Source organism: Quercus suber, unplaced genomic scaffold, assembly GCF_002906115.3.
Source record: "Quercus suber isolate HL8 unplaced genomic scaffold, Cork oak 2.0 scaffold_59, whole genome shotgun sequence".
NCBI classification, from domain to species: domain Eukaryota; kingdom Viridiplantae; phylum Streptophyta; class Magnoliopsida; order Fagales; family Fagaceae; genus Quercus; species Quercus suber.
Genome location: NW_027069524.1, coordinates 1,601,623 through 1,622,066, shown reverse-complemented (window position 1 = coordinate 1,622,066; position 20,444 = coordinate 1,601,623). Strand labels below are relative to the sequence as shown.

The 20,444-nt window shown below is 32.7% G+C and overlaps 1 protein-coding gene across 2 annotated transcripts; it reads left to right on the top strand.

The window, feature by feature from the left end:
• The first annotated feature begins 962 nt into the window (after positions 1 to 962).
• LOC111992291 (tobamovirus multiplication protein 2A) lies at positions 963 to 7,851 on the top strand. Of its 2 annotated transcripts, none has more exons than XM_024024162.2 (7): positions 963 to 1,109; positions 1,732 to 2,044; positions 5,121 to 5,220; positions 5,495 to 5,575; positions 5,656 to 5,760; positions 6,820 to 7,029; positions 7,421 to 7,851. In XM_024024162.2, exons 2-7 carry the CDS (start codon positions 1,806 to 1,808, stop codon positions 7,526 to 7,528), a joined length of 843 nt encoding a protein of 280 aa, XP_023879930.1. In that variant the 5' UTR covers positions 963 to 1,109; positions 1,732 to 1,805; the 3' UTR covers positions 7,529 to 7,851. The 2 variants fall into 2 exon arrangements, with proteins under 2 accessions (XP_023879930.1, XP_065628529.1); XM_065772457.1 differs by lacking the exon at positions 963 to 1,109 and adding an exon at positions 1,225 to 1,523.
• The last annotated feature ends 12,593 nt before the right edge of the window (positions 7,852 to 20,444 follow it).

The window sequence follows — 20,444 nt, the reverse complement described above, 5'->3', positions numbered from 1 at the left end:
GATCAGGTTTTTTCGGTTAGTTTTTAACATTTCTTAAAGGTGTGATCATATTGAGGAAGTTTAGGATTTTAGAATGATTTGTTGGAGGAGGGAGAAATAACATGATGGAAGAAATTATTGTTTTTTAAAATTATCTAAAATTTATAAATTTTTATAGTAATTTTAGGTATCTAATCCTATTATATATTCTTTCTAAACATTTGATTTTGAGGATATTTTGATATGTTAAAGTATGAAACCCAAATAAGAGATTTTGTTATTAATAACATAGAAAGGTGATACAAGTTGATTTTAAAGTCTTAGTTGTGTGAAGTGACTATCTTTTCTCTATAAGAAGAAAAAAAAGCTACAAATTTACTTATTTTTAAAACCTAAAAATTAAATTATTTAAAATAGATTTAAAAAATAATGCTAGAGTTATAAACTATTTTATATAAAATTTTACAAACTATCAATGTGATAAGTAATTATTAGTAAATAAAAAAGTGATATTTATGATAGTTCTAGATAAAAATCAATAACAGATTAATTACGTCAATATTTTATAGAAATATTATAAAATTATTTGTGATCATAACATTTTTTTTTTTTTTTTTTTTTTGCACAACGTGCAAATAGTAGATAATTTAACCTTAAAAAAAAAAACACGTAAATGACTAGTGAAGTAATGATGGATCCATGGGTAGATAGATTCCACTCCAAAGAAGACACGTAAAACTGGGCGCCACTATCCAGTTTGGAAAGACCGACAACGCCATAATGACACTCTCAACCCCACACACTACTTAGGAAAAGTTTTGATACTTTTAATAATTTTACACACGTCGGTTCCTTAGAGGGTACAAATGTCAGATGCGTTCGCTTTTATGTAGTCAAAAATAGGAGTGGAGACAGCGAAATAGCAGCTGAGCTGGCCATTAAGAAAACAAGCAGAACAAAAGTGGACCCCATTTTCTTCCACCTTTGAAATTCCAGACTCACCCTGACAAGCCCCCTGTCTCTCTCTCTCTCTCATCGTTTCTCTCTCATTTTCTCTGTTTTCAGAATCGTAAGAAAAAAAAATACAGGGAAAGAAATTCAATATTTCTTTTGAGCTATCGGTTCTATTTGTAAGTACTCAATTTTTCTAAGCTCTCTCTCTCTCTCTCTCTCTTTGTTGTTTTTCTTTCTAGTTTTTTCTTTTTCTTTTTCTTTTCTTTAAGATCGACAAGGTTGGATTTTTATTTATTTATTTGCTTAAATGGGTTATGGAAAACTTTCTGGATAATAGGAGTTTTAATTGAGAATTCGCGTGCATTGCATCGTGAGCTGGATGATCAGAGAACTTATTGGGGGTTTGGGGGTCAGAGTTTTCGTTCGGCAATGTCAGATTTGATGGTTTTGGGGGATTACTAACATATTTACATATTGTCTTTTAGATTGCTGAGAAAATGTCAAGGGAAAAAGGCCTAATTAGATTTTGAATTGGTCTGGTTGTGATTCTAGCTCAACTAACTTCTGCTTCATTGAAATTTGCTTAATGGGTATTTTTCATATTAGATAGTGAATTAATCTACAGTTACAAAATTTAGTTACGCTTATATTACCCTAACATCTTAAGCAACAAGAGCTGAGTTTTTCTGATGTTTTCATTCATTATTCAATTCTTAATCTGGGTTTTAAGTATTTTGTGAAAGTTTTATGTTTAAGTTATTGATATTTTGGAGTAAATGTGGTACGTTTGTGTGCAAGATATTGGCTATTGGATGAAATAGGAGAGACCCATTTTGGATTTTGACTTGAGGGAATTGGAGGAATTGTAGAGAATGGCATGCAGAGGGTGTTTGGAGTGTCTATTGAAGCTTCTGAACTTGTTGTTGACCCTTGTGGGTCTGGCCATGGTGGGCTATGGGATCTACTTGCTGGTTGAGTATGAAAGAACCACCACTAATGCTCTTGTGTCCTCATCGGTGAGCGGTGATGGAAGTTCGGTGCAGCTTGGTCGACCACTGCTCATGGGTGTTTCCCTATCGGCTAGTTTTCTTGATGACCTGCCCAAAGCTTGGTATGGCTGCTGATCTCATTTTGTATATTTTTTTTGTTTTGTGTTTCTCTGTTGTTGCTAGTTTGTCATGCTTGAACTCATTCTTAAGAACAACTGGTATATATTTTGAATTTGAAATGCTGTTTTCTGGGAAATGAAGAAATGGGTTCTTGTGTCTGATTTCCATTGAACAAATGTGTTATAGCTCAAATGTCTTGAGGTCCTCTATTTTTTGGGGGAGGGGTGAGAATGAGGAAATGCAAAGGAAAATGATTGAAGAAAGACGTGTTTGAGCATTCTCTTTCTTTGTCATCATTCTTTGAAAGAAAAAGGAAATGAATGCCATGCAAAATGGACGTATTTCTATTTCTAGATTGTTAATTAAGTATTTGAACCCTTGCATGTCACCCTTGATTGTAATGCAATGAATTGTATTGTCTTAGTAATAATTATTAGCAGCAATGCCCTCAAGTCAAGTTCTCATGCTGCATACTTTCTCTATGTGCTTTATGCTGTAGTCTTTATCTCTACTATGTGCAATAATGCAAATAATCATTGTTAAACCACTGAGGAAAGCAACTTGGTTAACTGATTATACATTGATCATAGGTAATTATATATACACACAGTAACAAAAAGTGCACACACAAACACTTGTATGACCCCTTGTGTAATCTTGGCAGCGATGCAAGGGGTTCACCTTTTCTCATTGTGGCAATGAGCTCTAGCTTGAAGGGCACCTCCTCTCCCTGTAAGAACAAGGAGGGTGAGGTCGTGGGCTTAAAATCCATTGGGTGGGTGTGTAATTACCAATCCAAAAAAAGAAAAAAAAAAAAAAAACTAGGGAAAAATACTCAAAAGCCCCTTGTGGTTTTCCTGTAAGACATAGAACCCCTTAAGGTTTTGAGTGTAGCACTTAACCCCCTAGAGTTTTTGAGTGTGACACAAAACCCCCTTGTGGTTTTTGTTTTATGTGAAATCACTCAATACTTTACAGCAGTTTCGTGTTTTATGGGGAAACCACAGTGGAGGTTTTGTGTACCTTTTCCAAACTAAAGCTTTCGTTGTGGAACAAGAATGGTTTGTAACGTGCATAATGTTGTGTCACTAGATATTTATATTCTAAAATTTTTATTACTACTTAGTGAAATACTATTGCAAATCTGTCTCACAAGTTCTTGAAACTGATCTTTAAACAAATACATATTCAACAATTTGGGTTTACTAAGCTTAAATTATTTCGTTAGCATTTAATTGCTGCAAGCTAACTATTGAACCTGGCTTGAGACATTAGAAATTGGTTCCAACTCTTTATAAGAAATTCCTACACCTAAACAAAATATGTGTAGACCACTCTTTACCAAAGTTTAATGTGCCTGCAAAAATTTGCCATTGAGCTCTAGCTTCTCAATTGGCACCTCCTACTCAGGTGGAGGGTGAAGTTGTGGGTTCAAGATCCATTAGGTGCGTAACTTACTAATAAAGAAAAAGTGCCTGAAAAACTCAAAACTTGTTTATGGGGTATTGTGAAAATATTGGGGCTGCTTTACAGAGTTTTGAACTTTGGTTTTTGGAACAGTCCTCTTTGTATAGTCAAGTAATGTTTCAAATGGATGAAGGAAAATCCCAGCGACATGATCTCATACTATTTGATGTTGTTATGCAGATTGTCCTTTTTTCCCATTAGTTCTATATGGACTATAATTTTTGATAAGTGATTCTATGTAGACCATAGTGAATCAATCATTGTCATTGTATCCCCTCTCACGGCCCCTCCTCTTTTATTGTTTGTGTTCCATTGACCTTCTTTCATATGTAGTAAAATTGCTTCAAATTCAGCATATGGATTAATCACCTAACTCAGCTAACTCCATTTTTAAGGCTACTACATCTCAAACAATATGTATTTTCTATACTAATTGATTTCTGCCATCCTGCTTTATTGTTATTTTATCCTCCAAACAATGAGCTATTGTATATCTTTTCTGCTTGTCCCAACTCACGTTATTTGTGGCCTTCACATCTCCTTATAGTGCCTCCAAATTGAATCAATTGATTCAAAAATACATTGATTCAAAAATACTCCCTAACATGGTATTTGAGAATTGAGATACCTAGGCAGGGCTCAGTGATTGCCTCAGTGGCACATAAACCCAATGGAACCCTAAAGGCTTCAATTAGTTGACTAGTCAGCATCCTAATTTTGGCTTTGCGGTGGACTTGCTGTCCTTGACGTTCCCTAACCACTCATGTAATTGCAATAGAGATGGAAGTGCTAACCATTATGAAAATCCAGGTTCTGTATAACAAAAGCAAGTGGGCTGAAATTTACCTCATCTACATTCAGATCTGCCAGGATCAGAATGTGAATCATGCTTAGCTAAATTTAGGTCTTGCTTGAGTGTTGGTGCCATGCCTCCCAATTCCATGGTACTTCACGAGTAGTCATTTACAGAGAGTCTATCTTGATTCCAATACCTTAAGTAGATTGGTATAAAGCATTATCTTGTATGCATGTAGCATCTCTAGTTTGCTTCATTTTTCTACAACCATCAATATATATATATATATATATCTCTCTTTTATTCCTGGTCATGAGTTTGTCTTGATCCCAATACAAATTGATCAAAGCCAATGGCCTTTGGGCTGAAATGGGATATCTATGGGATAGGAATGGGTGGTGGATGTGGTCTTTGGTTCAAGCTTTGTGGGAAGTTTGACTTACGAAAAAAAAAAGAAAAAAGAATAGAAATTCATCAAAGCTGTGCCTGTGCAACTTGGTTTTCAGTATTGGCTCATTAGTGTCGATAGTTTGCCCTGTTTTTCTGCATCTCCGTATTTATTTTTCTACAACCATTGTATTCCTATTCTTTTATAGTGGCATTTAACTCGAGTACATGCACCCACACACTCAGATATGTTGTTGAATGAACCCCTACTGTCTCCTCCTAGATATGTGTGTATTAATATGTGTTAATCTATAGATGATCACTTCGAGGCTTTGAACAATACAATTGACTGAAATTATTGGCATCATACATTTCCTTGAACTGCCTAATTCGTTTTTCCTATCCTTCTGTTAATCATGTCTTTGCAGGTTCATATACTTATTTATCGCCATAGGAGCAATTATCTTCGTCATTTCTTGTTTTGGTTGCATCGGAGCGGTAACAAGGAATGGATGTTGCTTGACTTGTGTATCCAAATAACTTATATATTTCTCAGAGAAGTGATATAATTTCCTTTAATCAAAGAGTTAAGGAAAATATTCAAGATATTTATGTCATAGCCTATCTATTAAAGAATAACTGCTTTGCAGCCATTATATGCACCACACCTATTCATACTAATATCATGCATCATAAAATGTCATCAGATGTACAATTCAATGGTTGATAGATTGTTCTTGTATCATCCTCCTTTTAATTTCACTTTTATTTTTTATTATTTTGTTTCCTTAAGCCAACATAGTACTCGGTATTGGTGATTTTATTAATCTTGGTAGAGCTGGGATGTGCGGCCTTCATATATTTTGACAAAAGCTGGGAATCAGTGAGTGTTCTGTTAATTGATATTTCAACTTTAAGATTGTATGTTTGGTCTCCTAATTGGTCGTCTGTGTCCGGTTTTAGGAAATTCCAACAGACAGCACTGGAGATTTTGACATGATATATGCTTTTCTGGAAGAGAATTGGAAAATTGTCAAATGGGTTGCTCTTGGAGCTGTTGTTTTGGAGGTAAGCACAACATGACCACCTTTGCTTTTATTGAACTAAGATCTTCACATTGTTGAAAATCATGTCTCTAGATGCTTTTGACTATATAGGCTCCATTTGTTTAAGTGGAAATATGATGGGGTTCTTGAGCATAACAATGCCAATAAATTGTCTTTTTTTTTTTTTTTTTTTTTAAAGTTTCCAATTTGCAGCAATTGGCTGTTGCGTTGCTTAATAGGAAAGGTTACTTCTTAGAAAGCAAACACAAAATACCAGGCGGTGGTCTGTTGGAGATCTATTTTCAAGTGCACACACTAATGATAAGCAAAAAATATATGAGAAGGCATTTAATTGGAAAAATCTAAGGAAGTTTCTTTTGTGGTCCATAATATATATTTTTTCTGGCTGGGTCTGGCAATCTACCAAAATTTTTACTTCTGGTTCCGACAAATGAAAAGTTGGGAAGATTTCAATATTAGTCAGTTAACCTTGGAATTCCTCTGTTCATTTAATTTTCTTAGCAAGAAATACTTTGGTGCAATTTCCTGGGACCTCTGGTTCAAACTCAAAAATAAATGGTGTGAAATCATTTTGCTAGACACCTTGTAATTATGTTACAAATATCCCAATTGTGCCAACTTTATTAGCGTACATGTTTCTTTTGTGCCAACTTTTACAAAACATGTGTGAAAATGTTTCATGGCATTTGAACCTATGATTAAAACATGACAATGGTGTTGAGGGTTGAAATTGTCCCAGAGCAGGCGACATGCTAGCAGAGTCTGTTAATTGTAATACCATAGATCTGGGTTGAAGTTCCCTTTTGGACTTGCATAATTGTACACCATCATGATCTTTCTCTGACTCCCTAACATGAAATTAGGACAAAATAACTGATATTTGACATTTATTGTGTCGGTGTGCATTAATTAGTAAATAGAGTGTTCTTCCAACTCTATCTCTCTTCTGGTGACTTTGGACTCTTATGGGCACAAGGTTGGAATTTAATTATTCAATAGAATTATTTATTTCTTGTGGTGGCCAAATAGCTTCTTTATTATGATTCTACATGAATCGCAGGCACTGCTATTCTTGTTAGCCCTTGTGGTCAGGGCAGCAAACAGACCACCAGAGTATGACAGTGATGATGAGCTCATTGCCTCAAGGCAACAGATCAGGCAGCCACTCGTCAATAGGCCACCAGTTCCAGCAGCAGGTGTACCTGTTGCTGGCACTATTGATCAGCGTCCAAGTAGAAATGATGCTTGGAGTACACGTATGAGAGAAAAGGTATGATCTGTTCAAGTAGAAGAGTTTATTTGAGTGCTGAAATTGCAAGTTATGGAGTGTCCATTGGCAGTCTTGAATGATTTTTGTGACTGCACAATGATCTTGATAATTATAAGACAAATTTTAGATGATAGCTCAATTTAGCATGCAGCAATTGGGGGTCAATCTTGACACATGTGATTCACTAATTCACAAGCTATTAATGAATTCATTGATTCTGTAGTTCCACCTTCTGTTCTGCCAAGTATTGACCTTAGTATGGATGATCTGATAGTTAACCCTTATGTATTAATCCATTCTTTCTCATTCACTTTTCATAATGACCATCTCTTGCATAGCTAATAATGCTGCTGTATTTTCTCTTTTTTTTTTTTAACTGTATATAAACCAGTATGGGCTCGATACTTCTGAGTTTACATACAACCCATCCGAGTCACATAGGTACCAGCAAGCCGCTGCACAGCCAGCAGAGGAAAGGAGCCGATGCACCATCATGTGATGACTTGATAAATTTTTCCCAAATTTGGGTTGGTTTCTGAAGACTGCTCATAGACATTTGTGTTTGTAACTTCACATTTCTTCGTTCTTTTTCTTTTTGTTGAGCTTGTGTAAAAACACACGTTTTTCATGATCTTTCTTGTTCCCCAACCTTCTTGCTCTCCTCTTCAAATGAATTACCATTTGGTGTGTAAAACTGTAAGGCTACAGTAGGGTTTTTTTTCTCATGGAGTAGCAGGTGGGCATAGTTTGTTTAACAAGAGTTAATGATGATATTCTGCCCAGTTGCTTTAATCTGAAAGGAAAAAAAGGATTAAAAAGAAATTCTGCTTGTCTAAAGGCTACAACAATATTTTACATTACATAAATATTCAGTTTTCTTTATTCATTCTATTTAAACCCGAGGAGCCATGCAACATCTTGCTCTTATGTTAATTATTAGAACTTACTTTCTCCTCGCGTAATAGGGGCTACATGCATTTTTTATAATATAGTTTTAAAATATGGTGGGTGGAGAGGAATTCTTGCATCTGTCTAATCAAATGTGTTTTTGCTTTTATCAAAAAAAAAAAGTGTTTTTGCTGGTAGTTTTCATTACTTATCAGGGTTTACTAGCAATTTAATGGTGAAAAATTGGGGCTTGCCTGCCATTACTGTTTTTGCTCTGAATTTTATTTTTTGCTCCTTCAAACTTTCCCTTGGTAAAGTCTCTCTTTTAGAATACAACAACGCTAGCAATTTATTTATTTATTTATTTATTTGATAAGTATCAACACAAGCAAATTTCACAACTTATTGAGTTGAGAATATTGCAACATCACTTTCATTGAGGGCACTATAATGTCACTTTTTTAGCCGTTGTAAAAAATGTTATGATTTTTACAACAATATATATCATCATGCACATTTTATTCTTAGGTTTCTAATGCAAGACATAAAGGTTACCGAATAACCCATGGCTTACAGCTTGACATGGTAGTCCTTCGGCCTTGTAATGGGCAGTCTGGCTTGTTGTTATTGAGGCCCATGAGTAGCCCATCAGCTCAGTGGGTCAGGTCGTGGGTTAATTTTTATGCCCACGGGCACCTGATAGGCTAGCCTAGTAATTTATCCAATTACTTAGCTCAATAACTTAAAATTTATAACGAAAATATATAGGAGTATGAATGATAGATTTTAAGGTATTATAAAAGAATTTTTTTAGGAGAACTCTTCCCAACTACTAAAGATACTTAAAGTGGTTGTTTTAAAATTAGTTTACTAAATATATATTTTTCTAGTGGTTAAGCAACTTTGATTTAACTATTTGACATTTTTTATATTAGAAGATAAAAAATAAAAATAAAAAACCATTAAGCCTTAATAAAAAAATTAAATAGGTTTCCATCATAAAGACAAAAAATTAAATAGATTTGATTGTAAAAAAATTTTAATTAAGCATTAAATTCTTTGATTCTTTCCTTTAAAAAAATAAATTAGTTACTTCCTTATAAAAAATTGATTATTTCCTTATAAAAACTAATAAAATAAAATACTAATACAAACTCATGAGTAGCCCATTAGGCCCAACCTAGTAGCTTAGCCTGCTAAAGACAAAATGGGCATTGCTCATGGGCTAAGGTTTTTTCTTTCGGCCTCCGACCTGGCTTGTTAACTAGATAATAGCTCACTAGGTCTCTAACATTAAAATATCATCACTTTTATCATCATGTGTATATTTTTTTCATGTTATCATTTTAATGTCTATATATATATATATACATATATCCCTTTTCTTTTTTTTTTTAATTTGTAAACTAAACTATATTAGTTTAAACTATAATTAGACTCACTTTTTGCTCTCCCCCTCGAGCACTATCTCCTTATCTAAAAAAGAATAAAGAATTCAATTTTTTTTTCCAAAAAAATAAAGCAACCCAATACCAAACTGATGAAATTGGGTTTTCTCTTCTCTAAATAAATTCTACTTAAATTAGCTATGTTATTTTCTAATATGACTTTTTATTTATTAATATCTATTAATTAAATATGTACAATATATATATTTTTATATTGAAGTTTCTTGTGCACTGCCCATGTTAGTGGCCAGTAATATAAAATGAAAACCTTTAACTTTTTGGTTGATTCTTTTTTAATGTCAAGTAAGCTTTTGTAAGGACACATCTTTCCACATCATCATCATAAAACACACACACACACACACAAATATAATTTTTTTTTTTGTGTGGCATATTAATTAAAATTAATTAGAATAAACCAACACATATTACATGTAAAACTAATGCGTTTTATATCATGTAGCTTATTAACTATTACAATAGCTGTTTCTCAACAAAAAAAAAAAAAAACTATTACAATAGCTTAATATCGCTAATATTACTAAAATAAATTCCTTACATACAATTTTTAATTAATCTGTGTATGCATGGGAATACTACAAGTTCTGATTGAATTAGGTTTGATATTCTCCAAAAAAATTCTAATTAAATTAAGTTTTTATTTTCTACAAATTATCTAATTTAGTTTTCTATTAATATTTATTAATTAAACATGTATTATCAAATTTTCTCGTGTACACGGATTAATGATTAGTATGCTGCTAATATAATGAGAAAGTTTTATGCAGTAATAGCAAACAAAACGTTCATTTCTTAGAGAGATGTATTTAAATTTGTGAAAAGAAGTTTAAAGGTAATCACCAACTCACCATTGCCTTATCAATAAACAAGTCTATCTGAGTTATTATGAAAAATAATGTTGTTGAGGAATCCTCCAAGGACTTGTCAATTTTAAATAGATGGTGCCATTAACCCCAAAAATTTCAAGGAAAATGAAAGCCCCACACGATTATTCCTTGGCTTTACTTCTTATTATTTCCTTTTCTTTTACTAAGTAACCTTTTTTTTGGAGAACAAAAGAAGGAGTCCAAATCTTCTGTTCCACTTTTCCTGTTCCACTCTATACTCCACCAATAAATACTTACCACATGTTCACCTAATTAATTAAATATTATCATTATTGACTTATTAATCCTACAGTTATTAATTAATAGTATCATGTGGCAAGTATTTATTGGTGGAGTATAGAGTGGAGCAGGAAAAGTGAGACAGAAGATTTGGACTCCAAAAGAAGAGCCTATAGTCCGCGCAAACCTTTGGTTTGACCATGATTAATGATACCATTGATTTTTATTTTTTGGTTGAGATTTTTGATACCATTGATGTTGACGAAAAATTGTCTTACTTACTAAATTTTGTTCTGACTGCAGATGAAGTAGTGTGACTAAGATAAGGTTTCCTGGATAAATATAAGCACAATAGTGAACATTCGAATCCAAAGTAAAATAAACAAAATACTATAGTAAGAGTTAATGCTGAAGAAAATGAAATGGGGTTATGTCATGGTACTGTTTTAGTCGAATTCTTATGTATGTGAAAATATATATCATTAATTAAAGGAAAAAATAACACGAAGTTGCCCTTTTCAAAATCTACTAATTTGTTTCTCAAAAAAAAAAAAAAAAAAACTACTAATTTCCTTGAATTTATATGATTCTTTACACTTTTCTACTTGCGGTTAATTACCTGTAACGAGTTGTTAGTCTATGCAACCTCCTAATCAATAATTTAGTTGAAACCTAGAATTGCCCTAAACAATATAAAAAATAAATTTAATTAAAGTATAACAATTACTTCCTAATTAAATTGCTTTCATGTGATACTTTCTTTAGTCACTACCGATTGGTCAAGTACTAAAACCCAACTCTGCAAAAGATGGCTATGAAACACTTGTAATATATTTCGAATTGAGATCAGGTGCAATTGCTTTTGCACCATGCAATTACACTACTTCCTTCACAAATTTTGTTACATTTTTAACTTTTTACTTCTTTTTAATATTTTTTTATTTAATAGTTGAGATTGAAAGTTACTTTTTGCAAAAAGTAACTTTTAATCTTAACCGTTCATTGCTATTGTACCTGGTACCGGATCTTAATCTATATATTTCACCTTCAAAGTCAAACTTACTAAAATGCAGAAATGCTTGTTATTGTTGCTGGATAATAATAATAATAATCACAATTAACATCTAAAATGAGTTGCCTATGTAATGAAATTAAATTTCTTGCTTTCAAAACCAAAATTTCCTTAATCAATGATAGCACCATTTGTTACAACATATATTCCATCACAATATGCACCTTTTCGTATTGAATAATCGATTTCTTAACTCAAAGGTTCAAAAAGATGTATCAATTTTCGTCGCCATTTAATTTAAGGAGGGGTCAGCCCAGGATATATAGTGCATGTCATTCTCAGTAGTACTGTTCCGTCTTGATTTCTTTATCTTATCGCTTATCGGCTACCAAAGCTTTGTGGTCACATAGCACAAAGTGATTGCAAATTTAAGATTTTTCTCTCTTAAGTTGAGAATGACAAGTTGGGTCTTTGCTCAAGGTATATTATTTATGCTTCTTTTTGGGATTTTTGTTTGTGGTGGTGTGTAAGATAATAGTGGGTTCGGTAGTGCATGTATCGTTCTTTGACTATTTTATGTGTATTTGAGTCGACCTAAAATCTGATAAACCCCTAGAGAGATCAATTCAAAAGGTTGGTGATATCATAGGAGACCCATCCTTTTTATTTACACTAATTTGTGCCTAAAAGACATAATAGTATTTTGTCAGTTTCAATTTTGAGTTTCTATACAAAAGGGTGTGTTGTAGTTGTCAATTGCCCGCTTTTTTTGCAATTTACGTATCAAATGGCCAAAAGCTTGCCTCTTTGGTGCGTTGGATACCATATGTCTAGCGCAGTTTGGTTTGGTTGGGAGATGAAAAAGTGAGCGATAAAAAAATAGGAATGTTGTGGTGATGACATTTTCGTCCAAAGCAGTTGTTTCCATTTTCTCTTTGATTTGCTTCTTGACTTGGGGGGATTATGTTTTGGTAGGTCCGGGCTTCGGGCCCCATCAAAATCACATTTTCTTTCTTTAAACCAAACAACCCCATATTTTTCTTAGTCTCCACTTTTCTCTCACCAATTTTTCTTCTCTCCAATAATAACCTCATCCAAAGTCCAAACACAGTGTAAATATACTGCTCCTCTTTGCAATTTGCACATCTAATTTTGGTTATATGTTCATATCATGTTGCGATCAGTGCACTAAAAGACCAGACACAAGCCAATTCCATCTCAAATTTAGGGAGTGGGGCTATATATACTATACTCTGTGAAACATGCTATATGCATTCAAATTATTTGCTGAAATAGTAATTTTGTAAAATTATTTTACAAAATCAATTATCGGTGAAAGAGACGAGTTTCACATGCATCATGTTGAGCTAGAATACTGATTAGATGTGCACGGTCTAAAATGCATTCATCTTTAGGAAAGATGCGTTCCAATAAAAACAAGAACCTGTCAATAAAAAAGACTAGTTGCACTAAAATGGCCGTGCGTGTCACATTAGCCATATCAGCTTGACTACGGAGGTGGAAAAACAAGTTCAGTGCAAGAAAAACATAAAACAAAACAAAATGCTATCATGTAAAGTAACTAAGTAAGTCTAAAACAACATACTTTACCAAATCCATTATATATATATATATATATAAATCTTAACTTCTACTTCAAAACTTTAATGGTAAAAAAGATCTAATATGTTATGGGCTAAGACGAATTATAATTGGCAAAAAATAAAAATAAAAAAAATAATAATGTTCTTCTATCTACAAGGTTAATTACTAACATTTTAGTTAAGATTTTTGCTAATTACTAGTAACTTTTTCATTTTTTTTTTTTTGCTAGGCAGTTGCTTGCCATCTTCCCTTCCCGGTTCCTAATCCTAAATGTGATCTCCTATTCTTCAATATCTACCGCAACATTACAAACCCTAGGCACATATGCAGAGAGAGAGAGAGGGGGGGGGGGTGAAGCAGAGGTTTTTTAGAGGTTTTCTTTTGGGGGCTGTTTGTGTGAGAATAAGATGCATGAAAAAGTGGGTGAGGCGATTCGAAGAAACAAAATGAAGAGGAATTAAGGAAGAAACAAATTGAATACATTTTAAGTTCAATTCGAAAACTAACGAGAGAATGCTACAATTTTGTCGGGCATGTCTTATGTGGGAGTTAAAAATGTGTTTTTTTCGATTTATCTTCCAGTTTTGTCTCTACTTAGATGTAAAGTGTAAGGGTATTTTTGAATCACCAAAATGTTCATCACAAACGGAGAAAACTCTCTTAAATAATAATCATAATATAATATTCTTCTATCTACAAGGTTAATAACATTTTAGCTAAGATTTTCGCTAATTACTAATAAATTTGGGATCAAATGACAGTTGATCCTACCTAGAAGAATTCCTTAGTTCGACCCTCTGTGTATATAGAACAGTATTTGATCCTGAATTTAATAATAATAATAATACGGTAATACTGTTCTTCTATCTACATTAACTAAAAAATACATCAAATACTGTTCTATATTATTAGGAAACAACTATCATTTGATTCCAAATTTATTAGTAATTAGCAAAAATCTTAGCGTTTTTTTTTTTGTTGAGAATCAGCTAAAATGTTATTAACCTTGTATTGCATTGGATCATTACGCTAATTAAGTTGACATGCCTTTAACCCTTATCATAATTAAGGAAAACAATAGTTATATCTATGTTATATCTAAAAGGATTGGTCATAATTGAAACTTCTCTTGTATAATTCATAACCATATATTGGATATATGAATCAGCACACATTCTCATAATAGCTTTACATATTTAAATCCAATCAACTGATATATCCATGTTCTATTCGGTAGAAAAAATAATAATAACAAAATAGAAACAATCTTTTGGAGAGGTGGCCCGAGTGGTTGATAGCTCCGCATGTATTTTAGAAACTAAGATTATATTTGCTTATAACTTATTCTTATTCATGTTTGTTTAGTGACGGTTTCTTTTTTTAGTAAGTCTTTAGAATATCTTACTGTGCTCTCCTAATTCAAGGGCTATAGGTTTCTTGAGTTTATTTTATTTTATTTTAAGAAACAGTAATACTTATTAGAACACCCGAACACAAAAGTAGTATATAAAGTTTTCTAGATAGACTTATAATATACTACATAATCAGAGTACCACTAAAAAAAAACCCTTTGTAATAGTAAATTGGGGTTATAAGGATTAAAAAAAAAATTAAGAAATTAAGGTTCCTTAAGTTTAACCAACACATTGGCTTGAATATGTTATTCTTTTCCATCCCTCTTTAATATGCTATTCTTTTACTAACATTCTTTGATATTCGTCATTAATGCTACAATCACCATTCAAGACCTATATTCCAATTTCCAAATGCCTATATGAATCTTATTCTTGGACTAGAACCCGTCCATCAAAATGCGGGAACTCTTATAGCAAATGCCCTAGCTAACCTTTGCCCACTTTTCACAGCATCCAAGGTTTGATGTAGTGTGTTGCTAGTTGGAGACTCCCAACGAATATTTGTAATGAATTTATTCATAATAGACTGACTAAATTTTGTTTTAGTTGTACAGTTGTTATAGTGTTCATAGAAGTATTAACTTTCAATCAAATTGGAATATTATTTGCTGTAAAAAATTTATTACTGTAGAGTATACTTTAAAAGTTAATTAACAAATATATATATATATATATATTTAAGAAAAATACTATTTCTACAACATTTTCATAATAAATCTCAAATGCCAAGTTGTTATTTTGCTTTTATTGGTGGATAATAAAGTAATTTCAGTAGTTAAATTAAAAACCTGTAATAATCTGCCACTATGAATTTGTTGTGAAAAGTATTATAGACGTAACATTTCTCTATTTTAACACATTTTCACAACAAATCTCTATTAAATTAAAACTTGTAACAACCTGTCATTTAAAATTTATTGTGAAAATATTGTGAACGTAATATTTCTCTATTATTTTAAGTTTTGTATACAATAAGTAATAAATTTTTTGAAAAATAAATGTATATAAGTTTATTACTTTATTATGTGATATAGTATGCATATTTCACTTTGCATAATGTATATAAAATACAAAAATATGATTGTGTGATGCCTAGCTCAAAACATTTTCTCATGACTGATGGCCACGAGGTTTACTTTTAATTAACAATTTAAGATAGACAGACTTTACAACGGAAAGAGTTTATGTGCTTTTGAGCTTAAGAAAGAAGGTGCCTTAACTTACTTAAATGTCATTTCAAGGTCATTTTTCTTTATGAATTTTTCTCTTTGGGTTCCTTCAACTTTTTGTTAGTGGCCAGTCATATATTAGCGAGTATCAGTTGAGTGGACTGTGGAGGGGCCAAACCTTTCTAAGTTGATTCTAAAAATAAATAATAAAATCTAAGTTATATAGAGTATTCGAAATGTTTGCAATTTTTTTTTTAATGATGAGTAAGCTTTTCAAGGTAGGGTCATCTTGTGTATCCAGTAACCACCCTTGTCATGTAAACCCCAAATGCACAATCTTGCTGACAAAAACTGTGTATCAGGTAATCTCAGAACATAAACTAGAGTCCTCATCGGTTCCCAAGAGGCCAATCAATTGTATTTGCCAAATTGAGTGTACTAAAGGGATGTTTGGTTTGTTCTTTATTGTAACATGACCTTAAGAGCATTTCTATCTGGTGTGCCAAATGCCAAATATTTGGCATTTGGCACACCAAACACCAAAAAACCCCTCCCATGAGATATTCTAAATGTTATAATTTTTTGAACACATGAACAGTACCGTTCCATCTTTGTAACCGTATGGATGAAAATGCTAAAAGAAAAAAAAATGTATTCATTTTCTCTCTCTTCCTTTTGTCACTTTCTTTATTCTCTCTCTTTTGCCACTCCCTTCATCTCTGTCACACTCTCTTCCTTTTTTCTTCTTCTTTCTTCTCCAGAATCTTCACCTCTCACTGTTTTTTTTCTTTTTCTTTTTTTGTCACTTTCTCTGCGCCTCTTTGTCTCTCTCTTTTTTTTTTTCTTTTTTTTTTTTTTTTCCTGTCACTCTCTCTCTCTCTCTTTCTTCTTTTTCTCCACCTAGACCATTGCCATTGAGATCGGCCGTCGCCGTGGAGTTTGGCCTCACCAATGAGGTTGACTGGTGGAGATCACATGTAAGTTTTTTTTTTTAGTCATGGATTCCATGTGATTGTGAGTGGTGGTGTAGTTGGGTTGATTCTATGTGATTTGGGTTGTATAAATGGAGTTGATTCATCTCTTCATTTTTTTTTTTTAGAGTTTTGTGTTGATTTTGGAGTTTTTTTTTTTTTTTTTTAAAGTAGTATTGGGTGGTGGTGGTGGCTGGTAGATTGTTGTTGGTGGTGGCGAATTGTACCTGTGGCTATGGGTGGTGGTGGCAGGCTGTGCTTATTTATGATGGTGGGTTTGTTACAGTTCTATGCTTGTGTTTGTGTATCGTGGTGGGTTTTTATTTTATATATTTTTTTATTGATGTTTTTTTTAATATTTTAATACATTATTTTAATGTATAGAATTGAAAAATAGAAAATGTGATGAATAGTGAATTGTAAAATGATGTGTTAAAATAATAAAATAGATTTTTTGATGTGTCAAAATGGCATATTTATAGAACACATGATGGGAATGTTCTAATACGATGCATATTGACAATCTTTCTACAATATTCTTAGCATTGGGGACCAAATTTACTTGGTTTGATGGCACATTAGTGCTTCCATTTTCTTGCTCCTTGTCTTTGGGCATTACAGGTTTACGTGGCTTAAATTGTTAAATGCTGCAAGCAATACATAAAGCTGTGAAATTGAAGAAAATATTGAAAATTGAACAATAAAATAGCAAAAATAAAAGAAAACTATTATTTTAAGTTGCACGTCTTGTAAGGTCGAGCTTCTATCAAAACAAATACTGTATAAATTATTAAAATAAATAATGAAAATAATTTTAAAAATTTTACTTTTTGCAACTGATTTCAATTGGAGTAGTAATTTAATATTTTTGAAAACTTTTGGTAACAGTTGGATACCACCGTTGCCTTTAATCCTTATCATCATAGTCCCCAACACCACCACCATCAGCATACCACAGCTTGCCTCCACCACTGTTACTATTACAAACACGACCTCTGTTGTCGCTAATACCACTACCTCCACCTCTACAACCACTATGACTACATGAAATACTAATGGTTTCCCAAACACTAATAGTCACATATGCGTTATATCCAAAAATAATTAGTCAAGTTTCATAGATCTCTCTCTCTCTCTCTCTCTCTCTCTCTCTCTCTCTCTCTCTATATATATATATATATATCCCCACAATTTGTTGCAGATGTGTACTGTTGAGACACGTAAGACTGAATCTATGCTGTTTGTCAACCCAGTAAGTCTCGGTGTCCTAAGCCGAGTGGCCGTTTAGCCGGAGTGAGGCGTTTAGGCTTAAAAGTTAGGATGGTGGCAACAAGAGGTTGAAGTGAGCAAGAAATTAGGCGATCATCTTGTAGAACACCCTGTTTCAGATCTAAGGATAGATCTAGAAGTTTGAGGATAAAGGTAATTAGGTTGTGATTGTTTTAACTAGGCTTTTGATCCAAAACAATGAATAGGTTGTTTAGAAGTAACTCTTTTACCAGCTCTAGATCATCCCTCCCTGAGATCCCTCAAGATGATGGAATTCTCAATTCTGAAGCATATGAGTTATCAGATATAGATCTAAAACTAGGAGATTGGAATATCCCCAAAGTACCCACCAACCAGATATATAAATCTTCATGGTATGTTAGAAAGCTTCAAGACAAATTACCATGTTAGAACTATAGAGCAAGTAGTCCCTATGGTCTTGTTCAGTCTTTTATGTCCAAAAAAATGCTGAGATAGAGAGAGGTGTCCCTAGACTTGTCATCAATTACAAGCCCCTTAACAAAGTCTTAGAATGGATAAGATACCCAATTCCCAACAAGAAAGACTTGGTTAACAGGCTTAGCAAAGTAATGGCTTTCAGTAAGTTTGACATGAAGAGTGGTTTTTGGCAAATACAAATCAAAGAGTCTGATAGGTACAAGACAGTCTTCACAACACCCTTTGGCCATTATGAATGGAATGTAATGCCCTTTAGTCTCAAAAATGCACCTTCTAAATTCCAAAATATCATGAATGAGATCTTCAATCCATTCTCTAGTAACATAATTGTGTGCATTGATGATGTACTCATTTTTTCAGAATCACTGAACCAACATTGGAAGCATCTCAGAGCATTTCTCCATACTATCAAGCTTAGTGGTCTTGTTGTTTCAGCTCCAAAAATCAAGCTTTTCCAAACTAAAGTTCGATTCTTAGGCTTTGATATTCATCATGGAGTCATCAAACCCATAGAGAGAGAGAGAGAGAGAGAGAGAGAGAGAGAGGCAAAACTTAGATATAGTACCTTAAATACTATTACTTAGGTTCTCTTTCTTCAATTTTTGCTCTCTATCTAGTTTATTGACTTACACAAACAACGTTAAAATACTTTTTCTTTATGCTTTTTTTTTCCCTTAATCTTTTTTTCCCCTGTCTTGTGAGAGAACATAGAATCCCATGGCATTAGCATCAAATTCAAATCTCTCCTACTTCTCACCCTCTATCTAAACCAAATTGAAGCTAACAAAGGGTAAGAAGGGCTAATGGGTGAAAGATAAGAAGAAGAAGAAGGTAAGGGATGAGAAGGATAAAATGAAAAGGAAGAAGTGGGAGTTGTGATTTGGGAAAGATGGAGAGGAGTTTAGATTACTTGTAGAAGATTGAAGAGATTTTGCAAATCAATATATGAGATGGGTCTAGAGTTACACCTGGTGTAATTCTAAACATTTTAACAATATATAATAACTTTTTATTGAATTAATATTTCATAAATCTCATCGTTGGATTATATGCTCTCTATGTTGTTAAAATGCATACAAAGTTTTGTGCCAATCGGATGCAATTTACTATTGGATCTAGAAACTCATCTTTTACGCACAATTTTAAATACAAAAAATTAAAAATTTAAACATTTGATCGATGACATAGTTATTGATCTTATATTATCTTGAAATTTTGCAAATATGTATAGTATAAGAAGAAAATTTAATCCAACAGTGGATTTGTTAAAATTTGAATCCAATAAAAAAAAATATTGAGTAGTATAACAATGCTTAGAGTTGCACCAAGTGTAACTTAAACCCCCCCCCACACACACGCATAGTGAATGTTTTATAATATGATATTTACTTATGTATTATTATTTTTTGGGAAAATTTAACCGATGGTCTGAGAGCATTAGTTTAGAAAATATTTTTTGAAACTTTTTATAAGTAAAAAGACAGTTTTTTTTTTTTTTGAAAGTGGTATAAATTTTTTTTAAAAATTGTCTATTAACAAATGTTATAAGAGCAACCATGACAGACCCTTATTTTTTTCAAGGAACGTTATGAATACAAAATTTTTAACTTTTTAGCTGTTGATAGATTGGATAGTTGAGTTACAACATCATACTACTTTTTTAACACACCAATCAAAAGATTCATAATAGGCTATTTCAGTAATTATAAAAAAATTGTGATTTTTTTTTTTTTTTTTTTGGTTTGTTGACAGGTTTTAACTTATTGTTAAAAAAAAAAAAAAAAACTATTTTTGAGGAGAATCAACGAAACCAAATAAAAAGATGATACATTCCTAAATCCTAATAACAAAAACACTATCAATCCGACCCTAATAATTTGTCATCATTTCCAATGTTCAATGGCATGATAAGTCCACAATTGAGAGTTGAGACATCACAATCAACCTCTCCACACACCAACAGAACAAACTGGACCCTACGATATTTCCAGTCCTAAATGCTACAATTCCCTCCCACAATTTGTACAGCTGCCGTACACACCCTCAAACCTC